The 19,531-nt window shown below is 51.5% G+C and overlaps 1 protein-coding gene and 1 long non-coding RNA gene across 3 annotated transcripts in view; both read right to left on the bottom strand.

Moving 5' to 3' along the window:
- LOC129328463 (zinc finger protein 420-like) overlaps nt 1-19,531 on the bottom strand; it is a 262,738-nt gene that overhangs the window by 18,966 nt on the left and 224,241 nt on the right. Inside the window, exons 3-5 of one of the 2 annotated variants that reach the window (XM_054977547.1) lie at nt 8,995-10,818; nt 7,497-7,504; nt 5,337-5,350 (exon numbers count right to left, since the gene is read on the bottom strand). In XM_054977547.1, coding sequence (XP_054833522.1) covers nt 5,337-5,350; nt 7,497-7,504; nt 8,995-10,818 — 1,846 coding nt within the window. Of the gene's footprint in view, nt 1-5,336; nt 5,351-7,496; nt 7,505-8,772; nt 10,819-19,531 lie in introns of those variants that run through there. The other variant, XM_054977548.1, reaches the window with a different exon arrangement.
- LOC129326946 (uncharacterized) lies at nt 15,569-18,705 on the bottom strand. The gene is made up of 3 exons (XR_008596765.1): nt 18,648-18,705; nt 17,704-17,787; nt 15,569-16,053 (listed from the first exon to the last, which is right to left on the bottom strand). It is a non-coding gene; the product is annotated as an uncharacterized LOC129326946 (long non-coding RNA).

The raw sequence follows: 19,531 nt of genomic DNA on the forward strand, positions 1-19,531 counted from the left end.
TTTACGTTTTCCCCATGGTGGTGCACGGTTCCTTGCTTCAGCAATATAAGCCAGCATATTCTTCCTCTGCACAACTGGCATTTCCTTCGCTGATTCGGGGGGGGGGGTGTTTCCACTTCCATGGTGTCCAAAGCTCCTCGCCTCTCTTGCTCCTTTCCCTTGTCCTTACAACAACCCTCCAAGGCAGGCCTTACAACAGCCCTGGAAGGCAGGCCAGGGTTACCATGGCTGAGTTCAGCAGAGAGTGACTTGCTCGAAGCCACCTAGTGGCGGTTACGGAAGAGACTCCAAGCCAGGGACGTTCTAATTTTTAATTCGGGCTCTTAGGACATGGGCATCACTGACTGTTAGCTAATAAATTGAGTAACTCTAAGAGTGTTTTTTTCTTAATGAGTCTGGTCTTGGGCAGGGCTAACTAGAAGTGCTGGCTAAAGAGCTCCTCTCCTCTTTATGGCGCTTGCAACCACGTAGCCGTGTTTGGGTTAGGGTCTATTGCAGGCAAAAGAAATAAAAGTCGGGGGGGGGGGGACTTTAAAGCCAAAAAGCCAAATAAGCTGTCATACTTTGGCCACATCATGAGAAGACAAGGTTCTCTGGAAAAGTCAATAGTGCTGTGGAGTGGACTATAGGACAGTTCGGTGGATAGGGAACTGGTTGGAGGACCGCACTCAAAGAGTGGTGGTCAACGGCGTTTCATCAGATTGGAGGGAGGTGTCCAGTGGGGTGCCGCAGGGCTCGGTTTTGGGCCCGGTACTTTTCAATATTTTTATCAATGATCTGGATGAAGGAGTGGAAGGGCTGCTCATTAAATTTCCTGATGATACCAAATTGGGAGCGATAGCAAACACCCAAGAAGAAAGAATTAAAATTCAACAAGACCTGAATACTCTGGAGAAGTGGGCAGCTGTGAATAGGATGCAATTCAACAAAGACAAGTGCACAGTATTACATCTGGGCCACAAAAATGGGAAGCACAAATACTGGATGGGGGATACACTTCTGGGCAGTAGTATATGTGAAAGGGATCTTGGGGTAAGAGTGGACTGTAAACTAAAAATGAGCAGTCAGTGTGATGCGGTGGCAAAAAAGGCTAATTCAGTCTTGGGTTGTATCAAAGGGGCCATAGCGTCGAAATCGCAGGAGGTCATAGCCCCTCTCTATACTGCCTTGGTCAGGCCACACCTGGAGTACTGTGTGCAGTTCTGGAGGCCTCACTTCAAAAAGGATATGGACAAAATCGAGAGGGTGCAGAGGAGAGCGACGAGGATGATCAGGGGTCTGGAGACTGAGCCCTACGAGGAAAGGCTGAGGGCCTTGGGAATGTTTAGTTTGGAGAAGAGGAGGTTGAGGGGGGACACGATTGCTCTCTTTAAATATTTGAAAGGCTGTCATTTAGAGGAGGGCAAAGAGCTGTTCCAGTTGGCAGCAGAGGGTAGGATGCGAAGCAATGGGCTGTGAACATGCAGAAAGGTACCGGCTGGATATTAGGAAAAACTTTTCCACGGTCAGAGTAGTTCAAAGGTGAAACCAGCTGCCTAGGGAGGTGGTGAGCTCCCCCTCACTGGCAGTTTTCAAGAAGAGGCTGGATGAATACTTGTCAGAGATGCTTTAGGCTGATCCTGCACTGGGCAGGGGGTTGGACTAGAAGGTCTGTATGGCCCCTTCCCACTCTATGATTCTATGGCATGTCTTCTTTCAAAGCAAGGCGGCCTGTAGGAAGGCAGGATCTTTCTCCAATTCAAAGCGGAAGTGGATTTTGCTTCTTTCGGTCCACTGAGTTTTATTTTTACGTTCTCCTCCCAGAGGTGCTCTTTCCACGCTCCCCTGACTTTCCCCCTGTGTTATTTTTCCCACCTGCTATATTTCCGATCTATTCCCACCTTCATCTTTTACCACCATCACTTCTCTTGATGGCTTTCCCCTCACCATCTTCCTTACATTTGCCGCTTGAAAAGAGAGACAGAAGTTTATTAAGAATGGAAGGGATCACACATCAGTTAGCAGATTGCAGGGGACTTTCCCGTTTTCATTTAAACAGCATTTATATCTGTTTATGAACCGTATGTGAAGCTCTGTTTCCGTTCCTCTCTGCTATTTCTGGTAATACATGTTTTTGTTGAAACGATTCCAGCTTACACAATATAATGAAACAGTGATCTGCCGATATGGCATTAGGATGGTTGCAGGGCCGATTCCAGATGGCCCTCCCCATCCCGAAACGTCACGCGTCGTCATGCGGAAAACGCGAAATATCACGTTTTCTCACGCGAGTTTTGCACGACGTCGCACAAAACTCGCACGAGAAAACGTGATATTTCTCGTTTTCTGTGCGACGATGCATGACGTTTCGGGATGGGGAGGGCTGTCTGGAATCGGCCCAGGTGTCGTCTTCAAATAAAGACTTACATCAAAAAGTTGATTGGGCTGCGGTCACCCATTGCTGTCCTTGCTTTGTGTTAAAGTATGTTGCTAACCACAGGTTTTTTCCTCGACTCTGACCAATTTTTACGCACATGACCCTCATTGGAAGCCCTGTCAGTGACATTTCTTTGCAATGTGGCTGAATTTTGAAAGTCTCACTTGTGCAGGGCCCAGGATAGCAAACAAAGCACTGATCGCTCTTGTGCTGTTTGTGAACAATAACTTTGCCAAATATTGCCCCAAACCTGGGGAGCTTTGGCAGTTCAAAGTCCAAGAAAAGATTCTGCTGTGTTTTGCAAATAGAGCTATGCAATAATCTCTCAGATGGCCTTACTGCTATGAGCATATTTGTCTTCACTGCTGAGTTGTGCTTCTTAACTAGAAAACTGACATCTGAGGGCAATGGAATCCCTCGCTGTGAGAGCCATTCTACTGACATAGCGCATCAATGCGTTGTCATTGCTTGATGTTTCTTTTGCACACACATAAAAATTGTTATCCGTTATACAGCAAAGGGGACTGTGGAAACACACATGATGGAAAGCTGACCACAGGAGGCAGAGGAGGAAGGCTGTTCTACAGAGAAGGAAGGAGAGCTTGCATAAGGTGCTGTAAAGACATCTGTTTGGCACCGATGGAGGTAGCGCTGCCCGTCACGTCCTCTGTGAAGTGTTTCTCAGGTGATGAAGTTTCTTCCGCTTCCTAGAGCAGCAGTGGACGTCCATGTGAAGAAGGGGTGGAAAGCTCTTTCCAACGTGCTTGCGAGGAACCGCCTTCCCCTGCCCCACAGTGGACCCTGAGCAACAAATACAGACTGCAAACGGGGGGGGGGGGGTTGTTTATCGTTCAGTTTCAGGAATGGTTTGGGATTTTTTGGTTGTAGTCATAGTTCTTACTTCATCTTAAAAGGTAAGTTATATTTTCATTGAAACTGGGCTTGACAAAGCGTTCTCAGACTGATTTTCAGTTCAGCTAATTAAACATGGGCCATCCCCACGGGGAAGATGTGATGTCTCATCGCCTCTTCACCGCCTCCCCTCCCCCTCTTCTCAGAGCAACAGTGGGGCAGGGGCCCTGCCAGAGTCCATGGGGCACTGACCGACGCTCTGTTTGCCCCCTAGGCTCTCGTAGGCCATCATGCGGAAAGGCTTTCTCAGCACCTCACCTCTCTTTGTAGAGGCCACAAAGACGGTCCCTACCCTCAGGCATATGTCACTTGGAGGAGACGGCTCTTCACAGCAGTCGGGGGGGGCAGAGAGATTTGGGCCACCCCTCCTCTCCAGCAAGGGTACAGAATTGCCTTGAGCACCAGGAGGGAAACACGGCCCCCAGAGAGCCCGAGGGGCCTGAAAAACTTTTCTGCTTCCCTGTCCTGACAGGAATCTCTTGGGCTTTGCTGCCAGTCCCCCCCTCAGTCTTTGGACCCCTGGCTCTGGCAAAGCCTCGGCCGGTGTGGCTGGGGGGCATGGCCCGGAGGGGGGGGTTCTCTTCCCCCCACCACGGAGTCCAGGCCTCTCCCCTCTCACTTGCCAGCCACTTCCAGCCTCCACTGACCTGGGACCCAGAGGCTTCGGTTCTGGCCTGGGCTCTCAGGGGCATCCCAAACCAGAGCCCAGGCCAGGAGGCCCCCTGGTCCTCAGAGGGCACAGCTGTCAGTAAGGAGCTCAGGGCCTGACTGCAGCGCTGCTTCCTTCCACAGCACCTCTCCTACTGGTGCAGAGCAGCCAGGCCGGGGGGGGGGGCTTGAAGGCCCCCTCCCTGTCCAGCCCCTGCTGCCCTCTTCTAGTCTCCTGCTCTCCTTCTGTGCAAGCGTCCCCAGCCCACCCACCCCCTCCACCTGGGATTTGGAGGCAGCAGCGGAGTCAAGGCCGGGGATCCCTGTGGATTGGCAAGCGACGCCTCTTCTCCTCCTCCCTCCGGGTCGCCTCCGATCCCCTCTTTGGGCACCTGCTGGCTCCGCTGGCCCTCTCCCGGCTAGCTCTCAAAGCAGGCATTCGAATGTCCAGGAAACTAGCTACAATACTGTTGTAATTAGCTGGATAGAAGACGGGTGCAAAGTGTGTAAAATTAGCATCTGTAGTATGAGAAAAATCCTACGTACAGCTAGCTTCTTGGGACTCTGATTTTCAATCCCTTTCCCGCCCTCTGCCTGGATTTTAGAGACTCCCACCTTTCCCCACTCCATGTGTCTGACGAAGGGAGCTCTGACTCTCGGATGTTCCCTCCCTGGAAGTCTAGTTGGTCTCTAACACCAGAGAGCCACACATTGGACTCCACACAGAGGGGTCCGTTCATTAGAGCTAGCAGGTTTTCTCCAGAGATGAAATGGATGGATGTGAAAAGCAACCCAGGAGAACGCACCATAACCGGTTCGGCCCCCTCCCTTCTTTCTCACCGTCTTTCCTTTTCCTGTCCTTCTGGCCTGCAGACCCCATTCCAGGACAGGCTCCGCAGAGGAGATTCAGGCATGCTGGACAGAGAGAGATGACTCCCCAGTGGCACCGCTGGATCACACCGGAAGTTGGGCAGGACCAGTCCACTTGCCACGTTGAATGAGTGGTGGCCTTCACTCAGGATTCCCCCCCCCCCCCGGTCTCCAGCTCCATGACAGGGGCCATCGATCGAGGCTTTGGGGGGAAAGGCTCTACCCACTTGGCCAGGTGACCCGGAAGATCTAGAACACACCTTCCCTCCCGTCCCCTAAGGTGAGAAAGGAAAAGGAGAAACCACTCAAGTAAATAAATAATTTTTAAAAATTCTCAGCCATCGCAAGGGTTAGCTCAGGAGCAGCTAGTGTGACACAACTCGGGACATAATTTACACCCGATATCCCCTTCAGGCTTTCATCTTGTCGTCAGTTTTATCAGCATTGTGTTCTATGCTTTTCTCTTGTAGTTTCCTTGGAGAGTAGCCACAACATGGAGAAACCCTAAAAGGAGCAAGGTAAAGGGACCCTGTTTGGCGACAAAATGTGTGAGAAACCAGATACCCCTTGGGCAGAGAAGCAGGATCCCCTTCGCCTCTCCTAGGTGGGCCCACCTACTCCAAATGCTCTTTTCATTCAGGTTCGTGGTGTATTCTGTGTTTGTTCCCAGGAGTCCCCAGAGTGGTTCTCCTGGCTCAAGTGTTTCCTTTCATCTCTTCCATCATTTTCTCCCACCTTTTTAAAGGTCTTCTGGGTATGGATTGGGGCTTGCTGGGCGAACGAGAGAACCAACAACTTCCACTAAATGGTAACTTGGAAAAGCCCCACAAATGACGCCCTACAGACGAGGACTGCAGGGCCTCCGATATCCCCGCTACAGAGGAATGTGTGCAAAATGAAACAAGAGCCAGAAATCACTTTTTAGTAAAGAAGCTTCCAGAACTGTGAACCAAATCCAGGAAACAAAATCATGGTGACACCCTCCCACAAAAAAGTTTGTGTGTTTCCTTTTAGAATCATAAAATCAAAGAAATGGACGGGGTTTTACAGACCATCTAGTACAACTCCTTCCTAATGCAGGAACAGCCTAAAGACCCCCGACAAGTATTCATCCAGCTGCTCCTTGAAGACTGCCAATGGGGGAGAACCCACCACACCCCAAGGCAGCCGATTCCACTGCTGGATTACTCTTAATGTGGAGAAGTTTCTCCTAACTTCCAGCCAGTACCTTCCCTCCTCTAGTTTAAACCCACTGTTTCCAGTCCTATCCTCTCTTGTCCTCCCCACCCGTGAGAGCCTTTTAAATACTTAAAAGAGAGCAAGCTTTCCTCAGAGGACTTGGTCTCCAGGCCCCTGATCATCCTGGTTGCTCTCCTCTGCACCCGCTCTAGTTGTCCACATCCTTTTTGAAGTGATGCCTCCAGAACTGCACACAGTACTCCAGGTACGGCCTGACCAACGTGGTGCATAGTCGGACAATGATATCCTGAGATATGCCTTTAATACACCCCAAGATTGTGTTCCCTTATTTTGTTGCTGCTTCACACTCAGGGCTCATATTCAGCTTCCTATCCAGCCGTATCCCAAGACCATGTTTTTCCAGTTCTTATACCACAGCAACAACATCTTTTCCTTAGCAGCTTTCACCTATCAGAACTCAAGAGGAGCAGGCCCATATCTTATTAATTAACTGTTGGCTAGAAGGAAGAATGTGCACAATGCTCATGAGTGTATCTTTTCCCCCCTTGGCTGCCCCAGCAGTGGTACCAGCTCCTTGTCAATCGGGTGAGTCCTCGCAAGGAGAGACCCCTCCCTACCAATCGGCTTTGGAAATGTTCAGAAAGGGGAATATGCAGACTGCAATCATAGGCTGCAATTCTGAAGACACCCCCCTGGGAGAAAGCACCACTGAATAACATAGAACTTACATTTGAGTAGACCTGTATAGGATTGCTATCCCCCTATCCTGCTAGCCATTTGCCTACTCTGCCTTTTCAAAAACAATCCTGCCTGCCCACAGCAAAAGGAAAACTTAAGGAAAAAACACAGGCCTTTTTAGGTGGGCGGGGAGGGGTGGATTTAGACAATCCTTCTGCCTGCCTGCCTGCCCCTGGGTAGTAGAAATTGATGGCAATTCATGCAAGAACAGCCCTTATCGTGGGGTAAAAACTGCAAGGCACAAGGAAACATGACTCCAACAGGCAATAACACGATGCACGTACCTGGGTGGGGCGTACCACATGGTCCTAACATCACAGTCCTCTGTTGTGGTTGCGCAGTCACTGGGTCTTTCCTCCCTGTCACCTGGGACACCAATGGGGCAGGGCCTTCCGAGGCTGCAGTGGCATTGCTGAATGAGAGCTGGCTGTGCCCATTTCTGCCATTCTGAGGGAGGTCATCGGACACCACTTTGTGACTGGATGGCATTAAGGGCTTCAGCACACACACACTGTACTATCTGATCCATGCAGCGTGGCATGTATGGTTTGCCCTCCCCTGCTGAATGCCCATATGGAGTGGCAGGTGGGTTCGAGGATTCGGTTGTCACTTCTGAAAGCTTTTATGTCGTTAAACTGAACTAGTATCAAAGCCCATTGTGGGGGGGGGGAATACAACGAGCTCTAGAAAGGGCAGGGCAGGCGGGCCAGACTTTGCCACCTCTGCCACACCCTGATTTGGTGGGCGGGAGGGCAAGGCAGCCGGGTCAGACATTGCCCCTTCCCCAGCATCGCGATGGGGGGGCAGGCACCATGGTCAGTGCCTGCAACAGGCAGCAGCCCATTGCAACCTTGTTGGCACTGGATCGGGCCGCTCTAGGCAGGAAGTGCCCCCGGGGGGGGGAGCGCCAGGCACCCTGGTGGGCTCCTATGCCTGGCAGCGGCCTGTTCTGGCCCTGTTGGTGCTGGATCGAGCTGCTGCAGGAGTGGAGTGCTACAGGAGTATGCCAGGCACCCTGGCGGGCTCCTGCTTCCGGCAGCAGTCTATTTTGGCCCCATTGGGGTCGGAATGTGCCGCTGCCTGGGCCACTGCAGATGCGGGGCGCCGCTGGAGGAGGGCGGCAGCAAAAGCCCTGGCGGACTCCTGTGCCTGACAGTGGCCTGTTCTGGCCCTGGACCAGGCAGCTGTAGGCGAAGAGTGCTGCAGGGAGGGGGAGTGGCATCAGGCGACCTGGAGGGCTCCTGCTCCCAGCAGCAGCGTATCCCTCCCCAGGTAACAGAAGCCAGGCCTACCTGGCCAGCAAAGGAATAATAGGTAGATCTGGTCTCTGGCAGTACAGAGGCCAAGTTTCTCAACCCAGAAAAGGAATAGGAGGTAGACCTGGAATCCATGGGTCCAGAGGCCAGGTCTACTGGCCTGGCAAGGCTATGGGCAGTAAAGCTGGCCTCCAGGAGTACGGAGGCCATGTCTACACTGCCCGCAGAGCCACGTTGGGTAGACCTGGTCACTGTGGGTCCGCAGGAAAAGGAAGGGGAGGTAGACCTGGTCTCCAAGGGATTGGAGACCAGGTCTACTGGTCAGCAAAGGGATGGGAGACTGGGCAGCCCCACTGTGCCTTCCAGCCATCGGTATGGCCCGTTCGGGGCCGCACCGAGCAGGCTGAAGCCACATGTTGCACGGCGGGGGGAGCAGAGGGGAGCAGGCAGCTGGTCACTGCTGTGCTTGCCAGTCCGCCTGGTGCAGCCCCGTTCCCAGCACCGAACGGCAGGGAAATGTGCCTGCCCTTTCTGCAGCCTGGCTGGCTGGATTTGGGCTGGTGGCTTGACAGTCAGGCCCTCCCCTTCCCTGACCTATCAGGGCGGTGAAGGGAAGGGAGGCGAGCAGTCCTTCCCTCAGGCATGCAAACTGCACCTGCGCCGGTGAGCCGTCTGGAACACACTTTCTCAATTATGTAGTAGGATTATGGAACACATTATTACACTGTTTTATTTGACTGCTTGCAAATGTTGAAAGCCAATGTACCTGATGTAACATCCTTCCATACTTGAAACACTTCCATGATTTTCATCTTATGTGGACTCTTTGATGGGAATTAAGGTTATCACTAAGACTGAAGCTTTTCCCACACTCCAGGCATTTATATGGTTTCTCTCCTGTGTGAGTTCTTTGGTGGAGAGTAAGGTTTCCACTCTCACGGAAGCTCCTTCAACACTCCAGGCATGTATATGGTTTCTCCACAGTGTGAATCCTTTCATGTGAGATAAGGTTTGAACTCATACGGAAGCTATTCCCACACTCCAGGCATTTATAGGGTTTCTCCCCAGTGTGAATCCTTTGATGAGAAGAAAGGTTTGTACTCTGACTGAAACTTTTCCCACACTCCAGGCATGTATATGGTTTCTCCACAGTGTGAATCCTTTCATGTGAGATAAGGTTTGAACTCATACGGAAGCTTTTCCCACACTCCAGGCATTTATAGGGTTTCTCCCCAGTGTGAATCCTTTGATGAGAAGAAAGGTTTGTACTCTGACTGAAACTTTTCCCACACTCCAGGCATGTATATGGTTTTTCCCCTGTGTGAATCCTTTGATGGACAGTAAGTTTTCCATTCTGACTGAAGCTTTTCCCACATTCCAGGCATTTATACGGTTTTTCCCCTGTGTGAATCCTTTGATGGACAGTAAGTTTTCCATTCTGACTGAAGCTTTTCCCACACTCCAGGCATTTATATGGTTTCTCTCCAGTGTGAATCCTTTCATGTGAGGTAAGGCTTGAACTCCAATGGAAGCTTTTCCCACACTCAAGGCATTTATATGGGTTTTCCCCTGAATGAACTCTTTGGTGGGAAGAAAGGATGTCACCCCGAGAGAAACTTTTCCCACACTCCAGGCATTTATAGGGTTTCTCCCCAGTGTGAATTCTTTGGTGGAGAGTAAGCTTTCCACTCTGACTAAAGCTTTTTCCACACTCCAGGCATTTATAGGGTTTCTCCCCTGTGTGAATCCTTTGATGAGAAAAAAGGTTTCTACTCTGACTGAAGCGTTTCCCACACTCTTGGCATTTATATGGTTTTTCCCCTGAGTGAACTCTTTGGTGGGAATAAAGGCCGTCATGCCGACTGAAACTTTTCTCACACTCTTGGCATTTATATGGCTTTTCCCCTGAGTGAATTCTTTGATGGGAAGTAAGGTTACCACTCTGACTGAAACTTTCCCCACACTCCAGGCATTTATAGGGTTTCTCCCCTGTGTGAATCCTTTGATGAGAAGAAAGGCTTCCATGGCGACTGAAAGTTTTCCCACACTCCAGGCATTTATAGGGTTTCTCCCCTGTGTGAGTTCTTTGATGGAGAGTAAGCTTTCCACTCTGACTGAAGCTTTTCCCACACTCCAGGCATGTATATGGTTTCTCCCCAGTGTGAATTCTTTCATGTGAGGTAAGGTCTGAACTTGTACGGAAGCTTTTCCCACACTTCAGGCATTTATATGGTTTCTCTCCAGTGTGAATCCTTTGATGTGAGCTAAGGCCTGAACTCCAATGGAAGCTTTTCCCACACTCCAGGCATGTATATGGTTTCTCACCCGTGTGAACTCTTTGGTGGGAAGCAAGGTGTGTACTCTGACTGAAGCTTTTCCCACACTCTTGGCATTTATATGGTTTCTCCCCTGAGTGAATTCTTTGGTGGGAAGAAAGCGTTCCACTGCAACTGAAGCTTTTCCTACCCTCCAAGAACTGAAACATTTTCTTTTTGTTACATGTGCTCCATTGAATATTAATATCTGATTTGTTGGAGAAGTCTTCCCTGCTTGCAGTGAGCTCATTCCTGTTCTTCTTGCCTGGGTATAGGTTTTCCTGTATAGAGTCACTCCACTCTAATAGACTGGAAGAATTCCCCCCTTCATTCGGATCTTTTCCCTCCTCTTTCTTCAGTCCATCAAAATATTCAGCCTCCTCTTTCCCATCTGAATACATTTCCTCTTTCTCCATCACTGGATGTTCTTTCGTGTCATTTGCTGACTCCCACACGCCTCCTGCTGAAAGAAAGAGAAACCGGGTGTGATTGTGGGGTTATAAATGCTGAGGCATTAAACTCCAACTGTCTGCACCCATTTCTCCCCCTCGCCTTAGCAATTCCCTCTAAATTCCAAGTGGAGTAAGTTGGCAGAGTAGCCATTTGTATGATAATAAATGTAGCCCAAGAGGACAAAAGAGAGAGCAGGTGCAATAGAGATTTTCCAACTTAAATTGAACCAGTTTTATATTTTTCTGTTGCAATGTATTTTTCTGTCAGGGTGACTGATGGGAGGGTGGACAGGGGTGGGGGGGGAGAAGATGGACAACCAATTCTGCACATGGCAGGAGGTCTGAACAGACGTGGCCAGCAACATGGAGAAAAAGGTAACAAGAAACCAGAGTTATTTCTGCCTGTATCATTAAGACCACAGAAGTAGGGTTTCAGAGCAAAAGAGGGTATGATTCTGCCTTTTTCATTTTCTGTGCGCTGAGATATTCAGGTGGATGGCCAGCCGGGTGTCAGGGTGGCTGGGCAGACCTTGGGAGGAGGGGGGAGCTGCCTGGCGCTCCTCTGCCACAGGCAATTCAGGCCATGGCCTAAGGCTACCTATTGGACATGCAGCCCCTGCACCAGCTGATCCTTCTGCCAGGAGTGGTTGCCCACTGACAGACTGCAAATCGCATTTTAGCTGGACGGTGGCCATAAAATGCGCAGCTCACCCAGCTCCAGCTCCCTTCCTCTCTGAGTTGGCTCCCTTCGACCAAGCTCAGACCACGACACAAGTAGGCCACAGAGAAGTTGAAAGCTGCAGGCTATTCATCGCCCAACATGTCCCTCCGCTGAACCAGCCAGGCAGGGGAGGGGGCCCACATTATAACAGATGGGTGAGACAAGCGGCAAAGGATACCGAACAGAGGTGCCAGGGGAGCTGGCTGTCAAGTGTTAGACAGGCAGGTTTTATTATGTAGCAACAGTAAGGTTTTCTTATTTTAATGTTTGGGTAGAATGCTTTATGCTTTTTGCATACTCTCCTTAAGCTAATAAACTTAACTTTTATTTAAACTGAGCCTGGAATGCGTGACTTGGTTGTGGGAGCACCTGAAACAGAAAGCAAGCGCGTCCCCTCGGCCTGATTCTGGAGGGGCTGTGATAGGAGGAGAGGAGGCGGACTCCCATATACAAGGCAAGACCCAAGATGGAGGGATGGCCAAGCTCCACTCTGCACCTCTTCTGACGCTGCTCACGTGGTCCAGGCCCAGGGCTGCCAGGCAGGGGCTCCCCCTCCACAAGGAGAGCCAGGACCACTCCCACATCAGAGGAGGGACCAGGGAGGGCGGCAGAGATCAGCCACTGGGCCCAGGGGGGGCAGCCTTCCTCGTTAAGGACCTCGTTACAGTCCCTGCTCCCACCAGAAGGAGGCAGCCCAGGAGAAAGGGACCCTTACCCAGAGAGGCCACATGGCCAAAGTTCTCCAGCATGACTTCCTTGTACAGGGCTCTCTGGGCCGGGCTCAGCAGGCTCCACTCCCCCCGGGTGAAACGCACAGCCACCTCTTCGAAGGACACCGGACTCTGGAAGGAAAAGAAAGCGTTTCTTTATACCCCTGGAAAGCTGGTCCATGGGACCAGGGAGGGGATGGAGACACAGGGGGATGAATACAGAAAGGCCAACACAAAGAGGAGGGGAGAGGAGAACAGCCCCTTGGGGGCATTTTGCTCCCCACTCCCAGCTCTCCTTGGGGGCACTGGGGGCCCAGAGGGGTGGCCCTCCTTGGCAGGGGGCTGGCAGGCTTGTGGGAAGAGGCCAGAGACGTCCATGGGGCAAAGGACCAAACCCTTTTCCATGGGAAATTCATCGTCCTGCACCTGCCATCCTAGGCAGGGGGTGGCCATTTTCCTGCCTTCTCAGGGGGCAGCCTCGGCCTTTCATATCGCCACAGCCAAGGCCAAGGAGCCTGAGCCTCTGAGCCCCCAAGGCCCCCTCCCCGTACCTGAGCTGGCCGCATGGCTGGTCTTTTCCCTTCACCACATGGAGGAGACGGCGGAGAAGCCATCAAGGGAGCCTTTTCACTGCTGCCTGGGAGGGAGGGAAAGAAAGAGGGTGGGAAACCCTTATTAGTGCGCCCGCATCTCCTGCGCCAGTCCCTTCAGGGAACCTCTCTCTGCATTGCCTTTAGGGCACAATACGAGAAACTGGATTCACTCTAGGCTGGCTCAGAAGGGCCTGGCCCCACATCCCCCCCCCCCCGTTCCTCCTTTACCATCCCCCTCCCATCCTTGAAATGCTTCCTCCCAAACTGCAGGTCCCTTCCAGCGAGAGGAGCCCCTGGCCCTGCCTGGAGCCAAAATCTCTCCCTCGTCCCGTCTAAGGGAAGCCAAATCCGTCTGGGAGTCTGCTGGTCAGGGAGTGGAAGAGCCCCGGGGTGACGGGACAGACTGCAGGATTCCCTGCACAGAGAAAACTGGCTCTGCAGAGAAAACTTTTCTTTTTTCTCTGTCTTTCCTGGCTGGGAAACTTTCCCTCCTGGAAATACAGACCAGGTCTGAGACTCAGATTTATGCATGCGCCACGTAAGTACCACATCTCTGGCCACTGAGCCTGAAGAAATCCTGCAACTGTAGTTAATAATCCTCAGGGATAACACCCCTCCAGGTACACCCAGCTAAGCAGTAAAACAGCCCCAAGACTACAGGGGAGGGACCCGAAGGAGGGAGGATGAGAGACGGTGGGGGAAGAGACTTGTGTAATCCGTCGCTGCTGCCGTACCGAGGCTATCCAGGGCCTCTGGGGCTTCTGCAGGGGGGGGGTTTCCCCGCATTACCCCCACCCCAAATCCCCAGCAGCAGCCATTAGGGCTTTTTCACTGGGATTGCAAAATCAGTAATTGAATATTGATAATCTGACAGATGTGTGGATACAACAATACAATAATATTTAACTGCTAATTAAAAAAAGAAATAAGAGAGGCATCCCCACGTTCAGAGGCCAGAAGGAAAAATGGCCGCTTTGGGGCAGGATGAGGGAAGCTGAAACGGCAGCCAGGCGGGCTTGGTTGCAAACTTCGCAACAGAGGAGGAGGTTGGAGGAGAAGGAACCTTGGAGGGGAAAACCCACTTCCCGAAGGCATGAAATTTGGGGTTAAGGAGTTGGAAAAGGTCTTCCCCCTCTGCCTGGGTGGCCCTCCCAGGGACAAGGGCCACGGTCTGCATCTCCACAACAAAGGGGGCCATCTTCAATCCCCCACCCCACCCTTAGATCTCCTTCCTCCTGGCCAGAGGAAAACACCAGATCGAGGGTCTGCCCTGCGCCGGAGGTGGGGCCTGCTATTACTTGAGACGGGCCCCTCAGGTGTGACGGGGGCCATGAAACCCTGACAAAGTAGCCTCGGCATGGACGTTGAAGTCCCCCAGAGCCATCAGCTTAAGTTGCCACACTGTAAGATCTCCTCAAGGATTATAATTTTACTAGTAGCAAAGCCCATTGTGGGGGGAAAATATAATGGGCTCTAGAAAGGGCAGGCCAGGTAGGCCAGGCATTGCAGCCTCTGCCGTGCCTCAGTTTGGTCAGGGGGAGGGCAGGGCAGCCAGGCATGGTATTGCCCCCTCCCCAGCGCCTGTTGGGGCGGGATGGGCAGCCTCAGGGGGGAGTGCTGGGGGGCGGCGCCAGGCACCCCGGTGAGCTTGTGCACTCAGCAGCCACCCATTTCAGCCCCTGAGGCTGGCAACCCTACCTGCCAACCTCAAGGTGGTGGCTGGAGATCTCCTGGAGTTACGACTGGTCTCCAGCTGACAGAGATCCCTTCCCCTGGAGTAGAGGGCTGCTTTGGAAGGCGGACTCCATGGCCACCCTCTCCAGGCCCCCCCAGGTCCCCAGAACTTCCCCACCTGGAGCTGGCAACCCGGAAGCTTGCCTCCTGCTGCCTTTGGGACCCCAACCAGGTGTGTGTGTGTGTGTGGGGGGGGGGTAGCATAGCCTTGTGGGACCTCGGCCGGGCTCTCTCTTGCCACAGCTCAGTTGGCCGGCTGCCCCTGGCGCAGGAGGAGCCCCCAGCTGGCCTGTCTGCCCACCTGCCTGCGCTGTCCTTTGCTGGGCCAGGCTCTGCTGGGGGAGTTGCTGCCATGACAACGGTGGGCAGGCCAGGTGGGCAGCGAGGGCATGCATGCACCTGCAAAAGAGGGAGAAGGGGAGGGGGCTGGCTTGAGTGGCTGGGAGGCAGCAGAGCAAGTGGGGCACCTGGGACAGGTGCAGCGGTGGCGGCTTCTCCCGTGCCCACCTTCTCTAAGGTCAGGGGCTGCCTCGGGCTGCTTCTCGGCACACCTTCAAGCCCCTGAGCCAGTGGCAGCTCCCTCTGCGCAGGAGAGAGCTGCACCACCTCCACCTGGAGCCACTGAGAGGCTGCCCGGCTTCGGTTCTGGGTCCAGCCGCTGACGGGGGAAGTTGGAGTGGGCATCTTTCCCACACTGGCCAGGGGAGGGGGGAATAAAAGCAGCCCACCTACACACAAGGAGGACACCCAGGGGCAACGAAGGCCCCCCTGATCTTACCTGGAAAAGCTGCTCCATGGTAAGGATCCTGCGTGATCAAGTCCTGCAGATGAAACAGAAATGGGGATCCCAGAAAGGGAAGACTGTTGAGAAAGGGAACAGGGAAAGGAGGGGGGTGTCTAAAAATGTTGGGGCTACACATACGGATTTCGATTGTATCCTTAATTGTATCCTGTGCCCCAGGTACTCCCCAGGTGTGTCCCTCTCACCTGCTGCTCCTGAGTCTTGGCACCTGCCTGGCTCAGGAGGAAGCCTTCTGCCAGGGCCACCGCCTGGGAACTGGTCTCCGGCCCGCATTCCCTGACCCAGCTCTCCATCTCCGGGGGCAGGATGGCCAGGAATTGCTCCAAGACCACCAAGTCCAGGATCTCCTTCTTGCTGTGCCTTTCTGGCTTCAGCCACTGGTGGCAAAGATGGTGCAGTCGGCTGCAAGCCTCTCGGGGCCCTTCGGCCTCCTGGTAGCAGAAGTGCCTGAATTGCTGGCGCTGCCCATCTGAAGGGGGGGAATCCTCTCCCAGGCTCTTCCACATGGTTCCTTCCCACAGTTCTCTTCTGCTCCCAGCCTCGGTGGCACCGGGGCCTTTCCTTGCTTCTGGACCTACTGATTCCGGCTCTCCCCTCATCCTCCTTTCCTCTCCGGACAGCCTCCACCTGGACCAGTGGATCGCCTTCCTCCTCTGCTGGATTCTTCCGTAAAGATCTATGACCTCCTGCAATGAGAAGCCTGATTGGTGGGGCGTATTTAATCTGGACTTAACAAAGCTCCCAGTTACAGGTCTAACCACACAGTCAATAAATACTCTTTCAGTATATTCAAAGGGCCAAAAGTGCTCTCTCTCTCTCTATATATATATATAGACACACACACAAACATGAACAATCATATAAACATAAATGCGTTTCCAATAAGTAAATCATACAAATGCCAATATACATACATACATACATACATACATACATACATACATACATACATACATACATACATACGCCAATATAAAATAGATGGAATTTCTGGGTGGTAATTCAGAAATACAAAAATACAATTCAATTCATTCAGATTTCAGTCCAATACTACATATGTAAACAGTTCCTTGGAGCAACGAGGTAGATAACTGCAAAATATAGATGGTAAAAGTGCAGTACCAGTCCATAAACAATTTCCACCCAGGAATTGCATGAAGGAATTATGTTTAAAAGTATTGCATTAACAGAGTGATTATTGCCCTTGAAAAAGCACAGCGTGTGAAACAGATGCGGACGACTGTCTGTAGGTCGTGGACGTCTGTTTGAAGAAAGATTACATCTGATAAAGGAGGTGGGAAAAGCATTTATGATTATATGATTGTTCATGTTTGTGTGTGTGTGTATATATATATATATATATATATATATATATATATATATATATATATAGCACTTCTGGCAATTTGAATATACTGATAGTATTTAGTGACTGTGTGGTTAGACCTGTAACTGGCAGCTTTGTTAATTTCAGTGTGTAGGAGTACTCCCTAGTTTTTACCCTTTGTTTGAGTCATATATATTTGGACAGCTGCATCTAAAGAGGCGGCCCTTGACTCACAAAAGCTCACGGAACGGAGCAAGCGAAGAGGAGCTTCATCACAGCAAGAAGGAAGGCTCTGCTCTGCTTCATAAAAACGTGGCTAATCTACAAACTAAAGATTCTTGCAGCGTTCAGAAGCCAGAGAACACTATGAGGTGTCAAGAGAGGTGTGTGTATTTGCAAAGTAGCTGTGAAGTTAGAAAGAGTGGCCCAGAAGCAGGGAGGTGCAGTGGAGAGTCCCTGAGATGCTAGATCTCTCTGTTCGTGTGGCAGGAAAACTGGAGAAGGTTTGACTTCTTCATGGAAACCTGCAAAGCCGCAGAGGAGCCAAAGAAGAGGAAAGGGAACTTAACTTGGAAATGATTGACATCCTTCCACTAACTGTGCATAGGAGAATTCTCAATAAAGTAACACATTGGAAGAACTTCATATGATGAATAAAAATGAGGTTTTGGAAGGGACCATTTAAAGGAAGGAGTTGAGCTTTGAATACTATCTTGACGGGGCTTTTGGTCTAGAAAGTGTTTTTCGTTGGTATTCTTTTCATACTGCTGGATTTTTAATTAATAATCTTTCATTCCAATGTGCTTTTTAAGCTTCCTCAGTCTGCTTCTTTGACAACCAGGAAAGCAAAGCCAGGCAGAGATCTTTCGAGTTCTGTGGTCGATCTAAGAGGCCCAAGTCCGACACGTGACTTCCCAGGGCTTGCCGACACATTCAGAAGGGGTCAGGGGGCCCCAGGAGTCCATGAATTTAAGGGGGGGGGGCGATTTCTGAAAGCCGAAGATCTTACCTTAGCAAAGGCAACTGAAGTGAGCTGCGCTGCAGAAGTCACCCAGAAAGACAGATTTGCTGGCAAGGAACAGCTGTGCTGAGTCTGTAGGCAGAATTGTACCTTCAGTGCATAACAGAGTGAAGAGGGGAACCCTCCCAAAGCCCAAGTTTGCTATCCCAGAACTCCAAGGAAGAACAGGGCTGCCTCTGTCCCACCACGGCAGCTTCACTCATCCGAACAGGCCCTCCTGCAGGGGCCACCCTGAGAATGAGCCCAACCAACCTCTGGCCACACTTGGGCATTCTCTGGGGGACCGCCCACCTCCTGGAAAGGCCTGCCTGGGGAGGTCAGGGAAGCCCCCACAATGCAAGACTGAAGTAGTGAGGAGGGCTTTCTATGCAGATTACAGGACTAGGTCGTAAGAAATGGACCAGCGGGGTGCTCTGGAAAAGGGACTGGGACTATAGACTATTCTACTGCATACTGTCTATTGGTAGTGATATGGTCCTAATGGGAGTTTCTGTATCAATTAATGTATTCATGTCAAATTAGTTAAGTTTTGTTTCAGCGGTCTGTGATTCAGATTTATGCTTGCTTTCAAAGGTCTGAAATCCTACCCTGCTGTATTATTCATTGAACATCCCAGGGATTGAATGTATTGGCTCACACTGTGCAACTCGAGTCTTGAGTCTCAGCGAGAAAAGTGGAGTATAAATAACGCAAATTTAAAAAAATAAAAATAAACGGATGCCGAAAGAGAAGCCATTTTGCTGGAGACTGCAGAGAGCAGCAGGCTGCAGAGAAAGCGCAGGGAAGGCGCCTGCCTCACTGCTGGAGGAGCTCAGCTGGGAGCGTCCCGAGAGCCGCAGGAAAGCCCCTTGGGATCCATGCAGCCCTCTGGCCGAGCCTGGCGGCAGCAGCAGGTACCCTCTTTGCAGAGGGGAGATTATTGCACAACTTACCCCTTTTGCAGAAAGTCCTCAGGCGCTGCCTCCTCTCCCCTCCGCCCAACAACACACAACTGGGTCACTGGGACAGGAAGTGAGTGTGGCAAGCCAGGAAGCCTTCTCTCTCCTGGCCCCTCTAGGAATGGAGGCTCCTTCCCTTTAACCCTTCCGGGGACATTCCAGAAAGGGAACAGGACCCGCTTCTGCCTTCGCCCTGCCAGAGGGAGGATTTCGACATTGAAACAAAAGAAAACCACCGTTGCGTTGCAGGTCCTTTCTTAGCCTGGAGGCATCACCGTGACAATCGCACACCCATCACTTTGGGGTGCAGTCGAAGCACAAAAACATGCATCCAAGGCACGGATCCTCACGGATCCTCCGGATTTTCAGCCCCCATCCAATCACTTATCACGTCCATAGCCACAGATTGCACCACAAAAATCACGCACTCACCACTTTATGGCCCTGCCAGGGGGCAAAAACGTGATTCCAAAGCACTGAGGGGCATAGATAACATAAGTGAAAATGGATACTCAGGATTTTCATATGAAGTTATGCAAAACCCTTTCATGAATCACGTGCCATGTCCATATCCACAGGCTGTACCAGAAAACTCACTTATCCACCACTTTGGGACACCGCAAGAGCGCCAAAATTTGATTCCAAAGCGTAGATCCTGAAGGATCCCACTGAATTTTCCAGCAGGTCCCCCCAAACTGGTGGCCTGTCGAGTGAGACCACGAAGAGTTTGGGGAAACCCTATGTAAAAATCCTGAGGAATGAGGATCCAGGAATCTCCATGCTTTTGCTCCATGGTGGTGCCACAAAGCATTGGACGTGGCATTTATGTGATGCTTCCTCTTGACCACGGCACGAGGTACAGCACCCTGCTGGTTTCG

This window comes from Eublepharis macularius, chromosome 4, assembly GCF_028583425.1.
Source record: "Eublepharis macularius isolate TG4126 chromosome 4, MPM_Emac_v1.0, whole genome shotgun sequence".
NCBI lineage: Eukaryota > Metazoa > Chordata > Lepidosauria > Squamata > Eublepharidae > Eublepharis > Eublepharis macularius.